This window comes from Filicampus tigris, chromosome 17 (genome assembly GCF_054856515.1).
Source record: "Filicampus tigris isolate MCC_2025a chromosome 17, RoL_Ftig_1.0, whole genome shotgun sequence".
Lineage (NCBI taxonomy): Eukaryota > Metazoa > Chordata > Actinopteri > Syngnathiformes > Syngnathidae > Filicampus > Filicampus tigris.
In genome coordinates this window covers 5,003,162-5,021,642 of record NC_141233.1, presented here as the reverse complement: position 1 = coordinate 5,021,642, position 18,481 = coordinate 5,003,162, and the positions used below count along the sequence as shown (strand labels likewise).

General features: G+C 40.6%; 1 protein-coding gene across 1 annotated transcript in view; it reads left to right on the top strand.

Moving 5' to 3' along the window:
- The first annotated feature begins 594 nt into the window (after positions 1 to 594).
- med13a (mediator complex subunit 13a) overlaps positions 595 to 18,481 on the top strand; it is an 85,027-nt gene continuing 67,140 nt past the window's right edge. Inside the window, exons 1-2 of the mRNA XM_086012713.1 lie at positions 595 to 1,210; positions 16,198 to 16,432. Of these exons, the coding sequence (XP_085868839.1) occupies positions 1,145 to 1,210; positions 16,198 to 16,432 (301 nt within the window). The 5' untranslated portion in view covers positions 595 to 1,144. The remainder of the gene's footprint in view (positions 1,211 to 16,197; positions 16,433 to 18,481) is intronic.

Genomic DNA, 18,481 nt, shown 5'->3' with positions numbered 1-18,481 from the left:
GCGCTGTCAAATCAGACCTAATTGATTGGGGATCAATGAATGTGAGTGATTTAAATGAATGAAAACAAAACAAAGAAGTAATCGATGCCTCTCGGGTGCACAATTTCAATTGCAGATGCAACATCAAATGCGCTAGGTGGTGCGCTGTGTAAAGTGAGCAACTTTATAGGATTTGATATTCAGTAACGAGATCTGTTGCTCAGTAGCGCCACTCGCGCCGGTCCAGTGGCAACACACACCAGCACCGTGTTGTTACAGCCCTCATGACCACGACAGTGTGAAGTTTGCCAAATTCCGAATATATCCTCATATTTGGACTTTCAAATTAAAACCTACAACCACGCAGGGCACCTCAAGACGGCCTGATGTATCAATAAGCATTAATTGAAATGGTGACATATGATGGAGAAGGTTGGTGTTATAGGAATGTATTGTTTTGATACAGTTAGTTTGAAAACAAAAACACCTATGTGGAGAATAATCTTTGCTAGACATTTATTTTTACCGGAAGTTGTAATAACACATCGTTCCTTAATGGTGAATTCCCGCACACTTGACAAATCTTTGACCGCGAACGAGCCAATCGGCGGTGGAAGGCAGAATTGTCCCTGTGGCCGCCATTAAAGAAAGGAATCCATGAATTCAAATGGAAACCAACAGGAACCGAGACAGAAATCATGATCGTAATCATTGTTCCAATCGAAGCTGATGCCATTTTTAGCGGCTTTTACGGGGATGCATTTCGCTTTTAGAATGAATTTCGCCGCGGACGAGTGCGACGGAATATTTTTTATTTTTTAACCTGAGACCGTTTTTAGGGCTAAGGGGGAGGGGGAGAGTTGCTTCTTTGCTCTCCTTTTCTTTTTGTTTTATGAACATTTTTGCCTCCTGGAAATTGATTGAACTTGGGATGCTTTTGAGATGTCGCCCTGAAGACCAACATAGCCCATTTTATCCGCTTTTAAACCCCGGCGGGTGAACTGCAATTGGAAGGTTGTTAAATGAACTATCCTCCAGCCAAATGTTGCAGAAATTATTACTCGCTGATTAAGATTGAACACATCAGAAAAGACAAATCTGAACATTGCCCTTTTATTTCCTGGGAAGTGAAATGATGGCGAGTTGGACCTCGGAGTGAAGAAGGATGAGTTCTTGTTTTGTACCAAACGGGGCCAGCTTGGAGGATTGCCATTCCAATCTATTCTGTCTGGTAAGAGATTTAAAACTAAAGGAAAGCAGCCATTTTTAACTAGCTGAGCGGCGGCTAAGCTAACGTTAGCCTCAGAGGCATCAGTTTGATAGCAGCTTAGCAAGGCTTACGGCCCGTCGAGCTGACATCATTTCGGGACAACGAGATTTCCCACTCCGCCAATGTTACAAGATAATGTTTCCATTGAACAAACGTCTCGTCTCGTGTGTCACACTACCACGCTCGTTAGTTACTACGCCTCCGCTACCGGATGTACAAAACTGTTGTGGTCACGCCACTTGCACGTTTTTTGTTTTATTTACATTATTCGTCAAAGTAAACATGGCAACAAATTAGCACGGAAATGAAGTGTGATGGAACACAGCAAGCGCCGCGCTGTGTCTAAAGTTTCACTTTCTCTGAATGTCTTTTTTTTTTCGCCTCAACGTGGTTGTTGTTGTGAACTATTTCCATTCACTTTCGGAAAGTGCCGACTGCTACAACAAGCGCGTGAACTGCTACTTTACGTAGGGCAGAATAATCACAAAAATAGTTTTTGTTGCGGCAGTACCAAGCAGCTCATTGGTTTGACTAACAACCACGACATTTTGATTGTTTTCAGTGTACGTATTTTATTGGCAAATTGTAATAATTTATGTTGTCTGTCATCATGTTCACAAGTGGCTTAATCTCCTCCAGATTCTCAAGTATTCACACCAACTAGGACACAGAGGCCCCGGGCTGATTATTATATAATCTCTGGCATGCATTTCTAGACAGTACAAACATCCAGGTTGCTACAGTTCCCAGTTTTTCTTTTGCATACTAAAAATCTACTGGGAGTTGTCTTTGGCATCCAATGTGTTTATCTGTCTCTCAATATCTTTTCCCCTCATCGCTCGTTCTAAGTTGTGGCAATGTGTTGTCAGTTGACATTAGTCTAAGTAGTTGAGGGGTTTGCTTTCTTGGCAGTGTCGTGCACAGTCGACAGAAAATGGAAAGGCCTTGCTCTCTGGCTGGATATTAATAATGATCTGTATCTGTTTAGGTTTTGTTTTCCGGCTAATTGACTTGTCTCCAGCCTCAACTGATCTGCTTGTAAATTAGCCACCTTTTATGTGCTCCTCCAAATGTTCTTATTGGAAGCTGCGGCGTTTGAGTTCTTCCTCCAGAGCTATAAAAGCAGCAGCCAAATGACCAGTGACCAGAAAATGCAAAAGTGTACAGTACTCATAATATTCCAAACATTGTAGTGTTATAATAGCACAGTCTTTTACCACCAATTGACTCAGCTCCAGCTGTCCACCCCCAGAAGGTAACATTTCATTGCAAGAAAATCCCCACTCTCAGTTCTACTCTGTTGGGCATGCGGTGTGCACTGAACTCGTAATTACAATGTTTATGACAGCACTTGAAGGCTGCACTGGATACAGTGGACAGGCGAGGTCCAGGCTGGTAGATGCCTGTCTGGCTGACATTTTCCTGCGTACTGAGACTAAGCATAACACCACTACTGTTATGACTCACACACAGAACACACTCTGCTTTGTGGTTTCATGAAGAAAGAATGCATGCACAATAATTTTTTTTCTCCCTCCTCATTAGTGGCTACTTTTAATTCAGCAGCATAACAGTATAGTACTTATAATGACATCGGTGTCTCAGATCACTTAGCAGTTTGTAGAAACAGGTAGATATTGTATGAAAATAATGTAGCTGTTTAAGCTGTTGTTGAACTTTGGAGTGAGTAAGGAATGCATGTCGGCATGTTGATCACATCACTTGCATATGCAGTGGAACCCCTGATTCTGGTCACCATCATAAAAACCTTGTTGATAGGACCGGGCAATATTTTGACGCACATTTCTAACTGTCGAACAAGTGTAAAAATAAGTTAACCACAGTCAAAACATTGAACCGCCCAAGTCTAACTATAATGCCAAAGTAGTAATGCAGCAACAACAGACAAGTTTAAGATGAACTTAAAATCACTGTAAAGCAAAACATTCTATTTTGACTCGTATGGGAACGCAAGAGTCGTGAAGCACCTTCTCCTGAGTTTATCATTTGTCTGCTGTGGTTTCTTGTCTTGCGTGATGCGACGATGCCACATTTGACTGTGGTTTAAAAATTTGCGCAAATTTGGAGTAAAAGTGAAGTAAAAGTAAGTAAGTGAATACATCTAAATTTAGTGATTTTGATTTTGGCAAAAGAAAAACAATTGATGTGCAGAAAGGCGTGGAGCGTTTACAAGTTCCCGACATTGTGAAAGTGCCCTGAATGAGGCTTGCCCAGCAAGCTTGTCATGTGTATGTGATTATGTTCTTCCTAAGCATACTTGAAGATGTTTAATGACACATTAGTCAGTTTACTGTAAGACTAAACACACAACAAAAATAATTACACTCATTGTATAAATGTTAAATACAAAACATGCTTCGTTTTTAAAACATTGGTTGTGATAATGCTAAAGTCAATGTCAAATTCCATTGATATGCTAACGAGAAATTAGCATTGACTTTGGGAGTGATCTTCCTTCAAATAACGAATATTGACACACAAATGCTGTGGAACCCCTTACACACCGGTAACATAATCACAAATTCTTATGTACGTGTTTCCTCCAACACTCCAAAGACATGAATACTATGTTAATTAAAGACTAGAGATACTGTTACTTAACGTGTGTACTCTTACTCAAATTTTGAAAAAAAAAAGATCCGACACTACAACTTCGATAATTTAAGGTAAACACGGAGGACCACATTTTCTTATCAGACTGCAAATTACGCTCTGCAAGTGGAAGCATTTGCTGGCGATGATGCAAGTAGAGGAATGATTAATGGACAAGTAATTGATAATTATTTTTTATAATCAATGAAATGTCAAGATACCTTTTTTTTTTTTTTTTTAATTTAAAATTGTCCATATGCTCTCAAGTTACACTTCTCAATAATAAGTATGATTTCTGTAGTATTATGTGTTATGTATTATCTTTGTGTTGAATTAAAATAAAATCTTTGCTTTTACTTTGGAAAACAATCATCAACATTTTTGCATTACATGGCACGGACCATCCCAGTAACTGAATCATAAATCTGTTTGTTAATATTCTGCATTGTCAATTTGAAATAATCTGATGTTCTCGAATAAAGGGATGGAATTTAAAATGTGCTTTTAAAAATCTGATTCAGAGATTAATCAAAAAATAAATAACAGGTAAATTGATTATTAACTTATTCACTGCCAGACGTTTTCAGACCCTCTTTTACAATAACATTTGAAAAGATTTGAGAAAAATCTAAATGAATTCCTGGGATTCAATGGCTGGACTGTGAAAAGACAATTAAATTCGTCAACGGCAGTGAATGGGTTAAAATAATCGTTAGTTGCAGCCCAAGATGAAATGAATGAATTTAGGGTGGCAGGGTCATCCGGCAACAACCAAGTTTCTCAAGCCCAATCGCCTGCTCCACACTGTGCTGCTCAGCTCCGCGCTGCTCTACTCCACTACGACAAGTCAGGAATAGTAAGCAATGGTGTGATAAGGTATCACTTACCTGTATGTTATTTTATAACTTGTGGTATTCTCAAGAAGTGTTTTTACAGTGCCCTACATAATTGTTGGCTGAAAAGTGTATCATATTATAATTAAATTCATCTCACTTATTCACATCAGTAATTCATGTAAGGCAATATTGAAGGAAAAGGTATCAAATGGGTTAAAGATAAACTACAATGAATCACGACTATCCAGAGGAAAAATACCATTCAAAATATTTGGTAGTCAAGCATGCGTGCACTTGTTTGATGGTTCAAGTGATATCTTCTTCGGTTGGGCACTCTGCAGGCTATGCTCAAAACACGTTTTTGTGCTCATCGTGTCCTATTGCGTGCTTGTAATTGTGGCACAAATCTAATGGTATACTGCAGCCTCACAGAATGAAGCTCCTCCCATGGCCATCTCAGTCCCCAGACCTCAACCCCATTGAAAACGTGTGAAGTGAGATGAAGAGGAGAGTGCAGAGGAGACGACCCAGGTCGTTGGATGATTTAGAGCAGTGGCGTCAAACTCATTTCCTATTGTGGGCCACATACGGCCTCGGTAGATGTCAAGTGGGCCGGACCATTAAAATTATACCATACTCTGCTATAAATATCCAAATTATCATATATTTTCTCTGTTTTGGTGTAAAGATGCACAGGAACATTAGGAAAATGTTGAAATTTAATGAACATTCCTTTTACAAAACATTTCATGAAACACCTTGGATTTCTTTAGATAAATGTGCAATTTACTTTTATCATTCATATATATGCATTGCAACTGACCCCACTGATTGTACAAAGGCACGAAACATTAACAAGTAACTAGTATTGAAAAATATAGTAATGCACTTTAAGATTAAACAAGATTTAGAAAGAAAGGAATTTTTAAACAATGTTGTCTTCTACTCAGATCAAAACAGTGTGCCAACTAGCGGATAATTCATGAATCGCATCGTATTGAAAATATTAATTCTGTGTCTTTTATGCATTTTTTTTCACATTTAAATGATCCTGCGGGCCTGATCGAACCTCTTTGGGGGCCGGTTCCGGCCCGCGGGTCAAATGTTTGACACCCCTGATTTAGAGAGAATGGTTGAAGATCCCTCTTTCTGTTTTCTCCCATCTTTTGAAACATTATGGGAGAGGTTTTGGTGGCGTTTTGTTGGCAAAAGTGGGTTGTACAAAGTTGGGTTTTGGGGTGGTTTAGGGGGTGTTGTTAATATTTGTCAACTGTGCGATGGTGAAGCCTTTTGAGACTCTTGCTCTATAAATACATTTGACTTGACATAATTCTTAACTGCCAATTGAATCAATTAATTTATTAATTTCGTTTGAATTCTGAAGTTTAGTTTCCCGTTTTGGTCGAATTCTACGTCATTCGCTCACCTTCAGATGCTTCTTGCAACAACAAACACTACATACTAGGGTACAGTATAAGCATTCATGCAAACAGAATCACCATCTTTAACGAAAAATACAAACACTTGTTTCATGTTTGAACACTAAGGGAGAAGAGTGAAACTTGGTATAAGGGTGCGGGGGGGGGGGGGGGGGGGGGTCTGTGACACAGTTTGCTAAGTGTCACCTGTTGCTTATGTCATCTTGAAAGGCAGGAAGGCAGCTGTTTGAGCACACTGTTCCCCCGTTGAGATTTGCAGCTAAGTGGCCAGAGGGAAGGTGAGCAGCTGGCAAAATCGGGTCGTAACCCTGAAGTTTGTGTCACTCCCGGAAGACTTCTTGCCTGTATCCAGTGGATTTGGCTTGAAATTCCCACTGAATGCAGCAGTTGGCTTTGCCGTACAAATCATACGTAGCATGTGCAAAACACTCGTCAGAGAAGGAGATTCCAGAGCTGTGCAGTGTTCTGAGACACTCGTACGCACACACTCATTGTTAAAGTGGAAGTCAACCCCAAAATCTTCTTGACAATAATATGTTGTATGCGCCCCCACTAGTCTAAATGTGGCATTTTGATGACAATTGCGTTTGTGGAATATGAGTTAAGCAGCAAAATCGACCCGTTTTTATCCATCTCAGGGGTTGGCCATTTTGCCACTTGCTGTCAACTGATAATGACATCACAGTTGCTCAGGTAACCTGTTTTCTGAAACTGGGCCATGATTGGTTGTCACCTGAGCACTGAGCACACACTGACAGATTACTTTTTTTTAATTTAGTTTTGGAAAAATGTTTAATAGTGACAAGCACACATCTACAAATAATACTTAAGGTTTGCCAAGGCTGTATTTGACTCGGACTTGTCTCGGACTCAGCCATTGGATTCCCAAAATATTTTTATCAACCGAATCTAACCATTTTTTTTTTTTATCCCCGAAAAGAAAAAAGAAGCGAAATAACGTTTTTCAGATAATCAAAACAGCCATCTGATTGGTTAACCTGACCGCCAGAGAATCGCAGACGGCAAACTCTGCTGCAATGTTCATGTTCAATCATTAGCTTTGAGTTCGGCGCTGTTTTATAGCTGCCTCTCACTGCTCTGCGCAGTTTGCCGCTCCCCGGTGCCCAATCTCATCCTCGTCTCGCCCTGGTGGTCGACCACCATAAATAAAGCAACGTTGTTTTTGAAATAGTTTTTGTTGTTTATCTGCACACACGATTTTTAAAGAAAAGGGCACCATGCCATCTAAGAAAAGTGTTGAGCATCTTAAGGTTATCTCATCTGGACTTGGACTCGGACCTTTGTGACTCAAACTTGACTTGGACTTGATAAAGGTGGACTTGACTACAGCTCTGATATTAATACTGTTCTCACTTAAAAGTAAACAATATTTTTATATTAATTTTCATAAAAGCCATTGTGTTCTGTGGTGCTCTCTCTTTCTCGCCGGGTCAGGTGCCTCTCGTGGCACATTGCTTTTAAATTACTAGTTTTAAAGCCTTGGTACTGACGACCAAGATAATCATAGAGTAATTCAACATTTCATTAACACATTTTTCTCATTCATTTAACACGTGTTTATTTAACAGTAGAACAAATGTAGAACAATATAAAATAAAACAACGAACTACTAAAAATGGACCCTTCAGGAATAATGAACACACCTTAAAATGTAAACAATCATTTTAAAGTTATGATTCTACATATGGCGTTAATATCATCACTACTTGCAAATGTGCATGATCAAAAGACGACACGATTAATCATGCTGTTTTAGTCCGGTTGCTGCTGGCTAGTGGCTAGTTATTAGCGGCTAAATTGCTAATGTTTAAGTGGGCATATTGTGCCATGTTGTGTTCTCACATTTTCATGCTTTCCACTTCATCTTCTACTGATGATTCTATAGGTTTGTTGTTCTGCCTTATTTTTGACGACATACCTTGCACAACGGCTTCCTCCACGTCGCTATGGAGATACTGCCATACAAGCGATGGGAAGGAACTTCCCTTGTCAATATAGCTTCATATTCAGAAGTCATGGCTGCCTATCGGCTGCACGTTTAGCGTCACGTTCGGCCATTCACTATTACTTTGTATTTACTGCTTCTTTTATTTATTGGCACATTCTGTTTACTTCAACTTGCAAACCAAAGTTAGAAGGAAAAGCTGGACTCTGATTGGCTGCAGTCGCCCACATTTCCGCCACATCTGATGGAGTAAATATTCTATGTGTCAGCTTGTCACATAATATCACAAATCTCAATCATATAATCACCCGGCCCCACTTATATTGCCCTTCAGAAGGTTATCGACCGGGTGGTGGGTTGTGGGGGGCTTACGCTTCACAAACAAAATTTTGGACTTGGCGCCAAATGGGCCGCGGCCTGGTAGTTGGAGACCACTGATTTATAATAAACGGCAATTATATAAAGATTTTCTAAGGTCGCAGTTGTGTGCTGGAGCCTATCCCAGCGGACTAGGCGAGAAGCAAGGTATGCAGTGAACTGGTCGCCAATCATTGGCAGTGCAAATGTAGACAACCATTTGCATTCACATTCACACCTATGGACAATTTAGAGTCCTCAATAAATGTTCTCGGAATACGGGAGGATACCGGCATATTGGGAAAAAAAATGACCAGGCACGGGGAGAACATACAAACTCCACGCAGGAAAACTGGAGCTCGGATTTGAAACCACCTCCGAACAGTGAGACATTGCTAACCAATCGGTCATCGTGCCGCTGATATTTTTTTTCTTTGCTGATTGATTTCACAAGTGCGTGAGATAATTCTGATGTTTTGGGCCCGATTCTTCAAAATCAGACTCATCGGGTTTCTTTTGTGTGTTATTGAAATGTGCCAACCATGCAGCTTTGAAGCTGACTAATCATCTACCGTACCGTATATAGCGTCTTGGAATGGACATATTTGGAACCTTAATTGTTCGATTTTCTGTAATAATTGTGACTTAAATTGTTATACACTGTGGCTTATCATGAATTAATTAAGACATCAGTGGTATTAATCATTTTATTCCAGTTATTTTATGCCAGCTGTGGCTCCTCTTTGAATGGATCCAGGTTAAACTTTTGAGTGCTCACTGCTCACAGAATGTGGTCAGTGGCTTCCATTTGACTCACTTGCACTGTGTTCACTCTATCAACAACAAGCAAAAACAAACAGGCATGCCAGTGTTTTTTCTCTTTCAGCCATCGCCTGATATGAGGCATTCTCACTGCCAATAGTGTGGAACTGCTTACTGTGCTTGGAAGTCTTAAGACTCTCCTTGAATATATTTTTATGTCTAATTTTGCATTGAACTTTGCTGGTAATTTTGTGTTTCTCGGGACTTCTAGTAAAAAAAACGATTTCACCTAAAGATGATGACAAAATGTTTGTTGTTGATGTTATGATAATAGTAGCTGCAGTATCAGTAGTAGTTTATATACAAAACTGAGTGTGCATATATTTGATATCTTTTCTTGTTACAACACTGAAGAAATGACACTGCTTCAAAGCAGCCATTGTACAGCTTCGAAGTACGTTTACCCTTCCCCTCAAAATAACTTAATCCAAAATCATTGACCGTTTAAACTGCTAGCAACAAAAGTGAGTACACCCCTCAGTGAAAATGTTGATATTGGACCCAAAGTGTCACTATTTTGTGTGGCCACCATTATTTTCAGCTCTGCTCTAAAACTTGAGGGAATGGAGTTCACCAGAGCTGGGCATTTTACGAAAACTTTGCTGTCCGTTTATCACCTTCCGCCCTCCGTCTAGCCGCCTTTTTGTCCGACTGGACCAAATAGTAAATTCCCCTCTAGGCCGGTCCGCCTATCATTTCAAACGGGCTTTCGTTAGCGTTTCCATCTAGCAACTTCAACCAACTTTCCACTAGCCCAAAAAACTTGATTTGCTGCCTCAGTGTCTGACATTAACGATGGCCCGGGGCCACCATGTGACAGTGTTGAGTGATACAATCCTGACCAGTACAAATTTAATTAAAAAATGTGACGACGTACACACGTTCTTGCTTTTTTAATATCTTATTTTGCAATATTCTTAGTTTTATCCACTTGAATTGATCTTTGGTGTTTGATCTTTTTTTTGTTTTTACCTCCACTGTGCGCTACGTACTTGTGCACATTTTGGCCGCTGAGTCTACACGCTTCACTATTTCATGCGCAGATTATGAAGTTTGTTAAGTGTTATTTTAAGTCAGAGCCAGTGCCAGTTCTGGCAGGGCCACCACAATTTGGCCCATGGTGGCCTGACCACCCAACCAGGCTTTCTGTCGGACCTTATGAAGCGGTTCCTCTCATTCCGGGTAAATGTGACGCTCGAGAAGTGCACTGGTCATCCTAGACATGGTGAAAGAAAGAAAACTCATTTGCTGTAGTCCGGTGGCAGGGCGAAACATGCGTGGTGTGTTTCAAAGGAGCTGTGAACAGACGTCCATGTTTGGATGATGTAAATTTGGCCAGAATAAAGAGCCGAATGGCATAATTCACAATAGGGGTTTATTGGTGGTACACGCACTCACAGTGGAACCTCACATGACCTTAATCAGTTCTCAGACTTTTGGTGAATTGAAGATATTTTTTCCCATTAAAATGAATAGAAATAGAATTAATCCGTTCCAGAACTAAGTAGCCTTTGTGCACAGCTGGCACAGACGTCCGGCAAGGAGCGTACTGCGGAGCCGTCGGGCATGTGTTAGCACGTGGCTTTGGGAGCTTCCTGCAGAGCTGCCTGATGACTCGGCCACACCACAGTTCCGGTGTTGGGACCGCCACAGCGCATGCCGATCCCTGACATGTTGCAGGGTTGCACTCTGGAGCCAAGTGCTTTAGAGCAAAAAAAAAAAAAAGATTATGTATTTTGATGTGAAATGTATGTAGGCTGCTTGTACATTTAAACAGATGTGAATCTATCTTAAACTGTATATATTTACCGCACTTCTTTATGCCCCTGTTACAAAGCACTTTAAGGCTGACGATTTTGCTCGTCAACATTCTGTGTAAACAATCTGGAGGAGAAAAGGTTCAATAAACTGACACTGTTGTTTACTTTACATCTCATTTAAGACTTCCTTGGTCAACTTGCTTCCATTTTCTTTTCGTTTTGAGGCTTAAAAACAACGTGTAACACAAATATTCTCAAAGTTTATCCGAGCAGACGACTCAAGCAGATGAGTCTGGAATTACTTAGAACAAATCGAGTAGAAGTATCCAAAGTGCCTGTCTGGCTGTTATCCACATACCATCCCCTAAGTGTTCCAAATATGTAAATTAGCCGAGTTGGATATTTTGAGGGGTGCCGAACAATTCATGATCTCTCCAGGATCTGCACCGCCTATTTCTCAGTGTCATCTGGGACAGGCTTTTGTCCTGACATGAACTCTGCCTTGAATAAGCAGCACAAAACATACATGTGTGGTGTAATTCAGAAATAGTACTTGCATGGGAAACAGAGCATTATTATGACCTGAAATCTTGTTAAACAGAGCAACTTCAATAGTTAAAGAAAAATATTAAAATATGACACTAAGTGTAACCCAAGTGGAACCCTGTGTGGAAATCTGTTCTTTGACGCCAGTTGACCTCCAATTTGTCTGGATTTAATTTTTTTCCAATAAGAAACATAATATGAAATGTAATGAATCTAGTTCATGGTCAAACTACCACCCACATAAAACCTTTATTATCTTTACAGTTTGTTAATGGTTTATGAAACATCATGTTCTTAACAACCATACAAGTGTTAACATAAGTTACTTTTGTTTTTAGTTAACTTTTGCGAACATTGACAAGTCCCATATTTTACCTGCATCTCTCTCACTTTTTGACATTAACTGTCACACAGGTGTAAAAGCTAACCACTCTAAATTAACATCTAGCCAGATGGCGGTTGTCTAGTTAGTAGTGGCAAATAGTCAAACAGTTGAGCTTTCTCCCTTTACTGTGGAAGCCGAAATAATCATCTGCCGATTACTGGCTGTTGGCAAACATATTTTGATGTGCATTACCCTCACCCGCAGTACTGAAAATTTTATAAAATTCCATCCATGTCCATCCACTAAAATACTATTTTTCCATTTGAAGTTTTTTTTCCCCCCCTTTCAATACAAAGAACAATGAAATGACAATGATCTTAAAAACGCGCTTGAACACAACTCTCATCAGATTTCATCAAACATTTGAAATGCTCAACAATGCAGCATCAAAAATATTTATTTGGGATTAATATATAACAACTAAACTATGACTGAACCTAACATGAATGAAAGGTATTGCTTCCAAACAAAATTAACCTTCGACCACAAAAATGTCAACAAACTCATGCAAGGTGTATTTAGCTTTGCTGTTACTTGCAAGGTAGGTTGCTTAATTTTAATTAATTGCATTTTTGACAAGTAAAATAAGACATTTTCCACATTGCAATAATATTGCAATGCCCTGTCACAATGTCACCGCTAGACTGAAAAACCTTTTTGGTGGGGCACTTAAAAATTGAGAGCTAATGCTGCTGTAATGTTTGAAGGGCAATTTAACTTAACCCTTTCATGCACAGTGGTCACTACAGTGGACAGCTATTTAAAAGTTTATTTCGCCTATATTAATTAATAAAATTGTTTTATATATATTTGAAATAATTACATCAAATCATAATTAATAAATCTAAATTAAAAAAAATATTTTAACCCTTTCATGCATTAATTATGATTTGATGTAATTATTTCAAATATAATTTTTTTTAATTTATTAATTAATATAGGCGAAATAAACTTTTAAATAGCTGTCCACTGTAGTGACCACTGTGCATGAAAGGGTTAAGTTAAACCATGGCATTCTGATTAATATTGCGTTTGTGGAATATGAGTTAAGCAGTAACATTTACCCATCTAAAACTTTTTGTCCATCTCGGGGTGGCCATTTTGACACTTTCTGTCGACTGAAAATGACATCACAGTTGCTTAGGACTGAGGCAATGACCAATCATGACTCAGCTTCAGAAAACAGGTGAGCTGTGATTGGTCGTTACTTGACGGATTGACGCCCATTTTGTTGGACGGTCAGACGGAGGACGAGAACTCATTTAGAAAGGACGGACTAAGCAAGGCTGCATCTTGTGTTGGGTTCTTTTAAAAAGCAAGACGGCCTTGCTAAGCCTGCAACACACTGGAATGCTCTTTTTCATGTGCGTTCCCTCCCTGCAGTATTGTTCTCACAGGCATAGTCTGCCCTCTAGTGGACACCCATTTCACTGACAAGGGAAAAAAACCCACTGAAAGCGATGACCCGGAAGTGGAAGACATTCATTCTCCTCCTAAAATAACATTGCCTTATTTTGCAATAATTGTATTTATTTTTTTATTGTGAAATAACGCAATAAAAAGTGAAAACCTGCAACAAAACCCAATAGTATTGTATTATTACGCAATCTTAAACATTCTTGTGGTGTCCCCTGGCTTGCTCCGGTCCGCGTCATCCTCATCATCATCACATCACGACGGTGGTTGTTGGCAGCTAAAAAGCTGTCTTGGTTAAACAGTTGTAAACAATTCAATCCACTCACGATACTCCCAGCCGGTAAGTGGATGTGCATAGGAAATTAGACAGCTAATGAGCTTGGAATAAATATCCCCTTTAAAGTACCAGATGCTCTCTCATTGTGAAGTCACATCACCGGAAGTAGTTGTGTAAAAAGTGACACCCAGTTCGTCAGCAACAAAAAAAAAACCCTCTTGAATAATACTTGTTTAAAAAATGTGCAGGTCGCACAAACTCGAGTGAATTAAAAATGTCTCGAAAATACGACCAATTAGGGTCAGTCTGTAGCCCCGAGTTCTCGTTTACCCTCATATGTAATGGTGTGCTAATGGTGTTGCCCAATCTGAGGCCTCAGCGAGTTCTTTTTCAATAGTCCTTAACCAACACTCCCCCCCACCCCCCACCTCCCACCAGCGCCATCATCACAACTAACACCGCAAATCTCCCAGCTTATGCGTAGCCAGGAAAGACCACCGCTTTGGCACAACCACAACTAATAGCTTGTTCAGGCCCACTGCTTTCGCACTTGAGTTAATATATCCCCAGAATTATAATGGATTAATTGCTGGAATATACAGAGGCAGTAACTCAGTCGGAACGGCATGGAAATGAACTGGCTGTATTGGCACAGATCAGTCAAAATGGGAGTAGATAGCTGAAGGAGATGCAATGTCCAATGTGTGTGTTTTAGTTTTGCCAGTGTTGAAGCTGGACGCGGGCTGTTGAGCTGCAGCGGAGCCTTATGTTCCAGCTTTAATACCTAATGACCCTGCTGCTGATTCACTTCCCATGAGATGGTTCCATGTATGTTTTGTTTACTCTGTTAAAGCCAGGCTGCATTTGTTCAACTACAAGGACGGGGCTAGTAACGACGACTGAAGTTGTGCGACCACGTTTGCGATATTTGCGTGTTTCAAACATGCTCACAGTCTTATAGATTGTCCACATCTTGTCCCCTATGTTTAGTTATCTTTTTACTAGGATTACTCTAGAGCTGTAGTGATTGATTACCTCCTAATGTCATATTTAGTGATTTGTTTGTTCCAGCAGGCATAGGCATTTGATCATAAACACGGTTTGCCACAGAGATTTTGCGAGTGCGCAGAACAAGCGGAGGTTTTATTGGGCTCATATTCAAGTTTTGCTTTTGTAAAAGTAACCTGCAATTACGGATGTCCCGGCACAACTTTTTCACTTCCGATACGCAGCCTTGAGTATTGGCCGATGTTAATCTGATGCGATATCAGAATGAATCATACATATTTGTATTGTTTTGTAGTATGGATTGTTAGAAACATCTTCAATCAAGTGATTTTACTCAAATATAAATCTATAGTCAGCAATGGGAAAAACTTTGCTGATATCGCACTGATATCGCACTGATATCATATTGGATTTTGACACCCCTACCTGAAATAATGAACTTGTTGTATAGAAGTTAACATATAGTTAGTGGCGCTCTAGTGGTGCTCCAATCCATCGGTCACCGATCGTGTTCGGCCGTTTTCCGTGGAAATATATGTGATCGGCATGTGGATCAATGCCTTTCACTGCCGATCATAAAATCCGATCACCCGCAGCTCGCGCTTTACAGCCTGCAGCCAGCTAGAGACCAGCCAGTATGCACTTGTAGCGTCCTCTCCCTCTTTTCTTAACACTGCACGTTACAGACCAAACCAATACCCGAATCATAATATACAATATGTCTGTTCATTTTCTGCAATGTCAATTTGAAATAACGTCCTGGTTTTGTATAATGGATGTATATTTAGATGGGATTTTTTTTTGATTCAGCACTTTATTAAAAATACATAATTGACAGATTTACTATTTATTAAAATAACCAACCTTTAGCTCTAAATTTGAAAAAAAAAAATCAGCTAAACCCTGTGATGTTTACCGGAATCAGTATCAGCCGATCTCACTCTTGGATGGTCAGTTTGGGAATCAGCAGCATTAACGGGTTATTGTAGTGGCCACCGTCGTAGTGTCGTAACCCGTCTGTAAGCGTCTTGGGGGCGTTTATATATGTTGAATCGGCGTCGCCAGTCGTGACATTTGGTCACTCTGATTGGTATGGTATTACATCTTATGCATGCGCAGAAGGTACTTTAATGGTCAGCGTCGCTGTCTGTCGTTGCGGTGTATTCCTCCAGCGTGACGTGCCGACAGCCGGCCGGACACCACAGCGGGTAAGCGTCTGTGACTGTTGGCGAGCGTCTTTTTGGTCTATCAGGGCCTTAAAACTCTGATCGGAACATCTCTACATATAGTGATTATTCACTATTAACCAAATGAATTAATCTCCTGAGTCCCCAAAAATGTGTTACTCTGCCTGACCCAACCACAGCAGTTAATTTTAGTTGCAGCCCGTTACTTAGTTGCATGTTAGCGCTCGTCCACTTGTTACCACAATTGTTACAGTTCAACATGAGCCAACTCTGATAACTTACAACCTCATCAGATATGCACATTAACAATCTATTTCCCCCTCTCCTGTCATCCAGGCTGACTTGACCGGAATCAAATGGAAGAGGTTTGTGTGGCAGGGTCCCACCTCTGCACCCATCCTGTTCCCGGTGACGGAGGAAGACCCCATCCTGTGCAGCTTCAGCCGCTGTCTGAAGGCGGACGTGCTGAGTGTATGGCGACGCAGCCAGCGGCAGGGTCGGCGGGAAATTTGGCTGTTCTGGTGGGGGGACGACCCCAACTTTGCTGATCTCATCCACCCCGAGCTTGCTGGTGAGGGCTTCTTGGTGTACATTCCCAGTTTGGTGTTTCCTTACAGCGCAGTAGTACATGTTGTTCCTTATGACATCCTGACAGGAAAGTTGGAATTTATAGGGTGTGAGTGTGTATGAGAGTGAGTGTATAATGTACTTTGCAGCTCACATCACATCAAAGTCTGTTTACAGGTCTTGGGAAGTGCAACTGCATATGTGATAAGAGTCTTTTATGGCTGCACTGGAAGCCGCAGGAATTCTGAAAGACTTTAAAAATGAAAATCTGGGGTTATGAACGTTGACTTGAAAGTGAGTTTAGCTGTCCTTTAGTTGCAACTGTGCCTACTTGGCAGACACTAGTGTACCTGAGACAGTTTTATATGTAATGTAGCGCTCATGTTTTGACAAGGAAAGCATAAATGCAAGCCTCTGCATCCATGAATTTGGTTTCTTTTTTTTTTTTTTTCATATTTAACTCTTCATTGTGTGTCTTGACTGTGATAAAAGTGCAACCCTTTTAACTAAATCACAGTAGTTTTGGTTGCATTTGCAAATTAGGTGATTAAAGAAGACAGATACTAAACATGATTAAGTGCCCAGGCAGGGAATATAACCTATGAATATGAAATTAACACCTCCCTACAACTTCACCATTTGTTGGAGTCACTCAAGCCAGAAGAGTGATAGCTGTAAAAGATAACGGAAAGCGTAAAGGGTTTGCAGCTTCTGTATAATAAAAACGTGAAGATAAATCACACTGTCATGATATGTTATTGGTTCTACAATGAAAAATGATACAGGTTTCAGTGCCTGTCAGGTGGGCACAGGGGATAGCCTGTAAGTCGGCACCCCCGGGAAATGTAAAAATCTGTGACTGATGAGCCAGCCAGGCACACTGGTAGTGCCAGCACCTGTAGGGCACCGCTGTCTCCGTGGAGACAGCAGCTATCATGTGGTCTCGTTTTCACATTAGTGTTTGAGAGGGGGGACTCGCGTCAGGTTGAGTCCTGCCATGCAGCACACTAAACAGAGCATGTGTAGCTATTCTACAGAGAATGGGCAAGAAATGATGCCGGTGTAAACCTGAGCTCGGCTCCATCTTAACTCGAGCGAATCGCAGCTCGCAGGCGCAGTCATGTGGAAACAAGAAAAATGCCTCCACCCTCCTTTATTCCTACCCCTCCTCAGTAACAGTAACATTAGCGCTGAGAGAGGGAAGAGGTCATTTTTATTCATTCTCTCTGCCATGTTGATTGAACTTTGGAGGCCGAGCTAAGCCAATGCTTTCTATGACTCCGCTTCATTATTGGACATTGTGGCTGAAGTGGACTCAGAATGAAACCCGAAGGCTTCGATGGGCGACCCATTCAGGCCTAGCCGTTCCCAGTAATAAGATGAAGCGTATGGCTCAGGTCTAATAGTGAGTGCTACGTTTCAAGGCAGGGAGGGTGCTATAAAGGAGCTACAGTAGGGAAAATGTTCAAACCCCCGCTAGGGTCTTACACGTGCTTTGGGCAGGTTCACATCAGAATTTTGATGATTGAATATCGCCAAGAGCAGCTGTCCCTCTTTGGAATTGGAAATGATGAATCATCTTTTTTAAGGACTTATGGCTTTTGATGTGCTTTTTAAACCAGACCAATAATCATTTTGAAAACCATATTAATTCATTTTTATAACACCTGATGCAAACATACACAAAATCTGAACACAATGATTTGAGGGCTCTCAAGCGTACTTGCATGTGTGTGTGTGCGCTTCGCTTATTTGCAGATTTTTTTTAACCCATCATCTGGTATTTGCAAGTTTCTGTAACGTGGCAAAGGTGTGAAAATTCCTTTTTTTTTTTGCGTGGCAAAATACTCTTGACAGCCCCGATGTGCAACATAAATTATGGAGGCGGCCCGTAATTTGTCATCAGCACTTGGGGCTTCACTTCACACTGCCACACAGCTGGGGGCCGAGCTAAAAAAGCCTTCATTGACATCATTTTGAGAAGGTCTTTTTAAAACTCAAGTATTTCCAGTATTATGTATTACATGTTTTTGAAAGCAGCTACATTGTTACT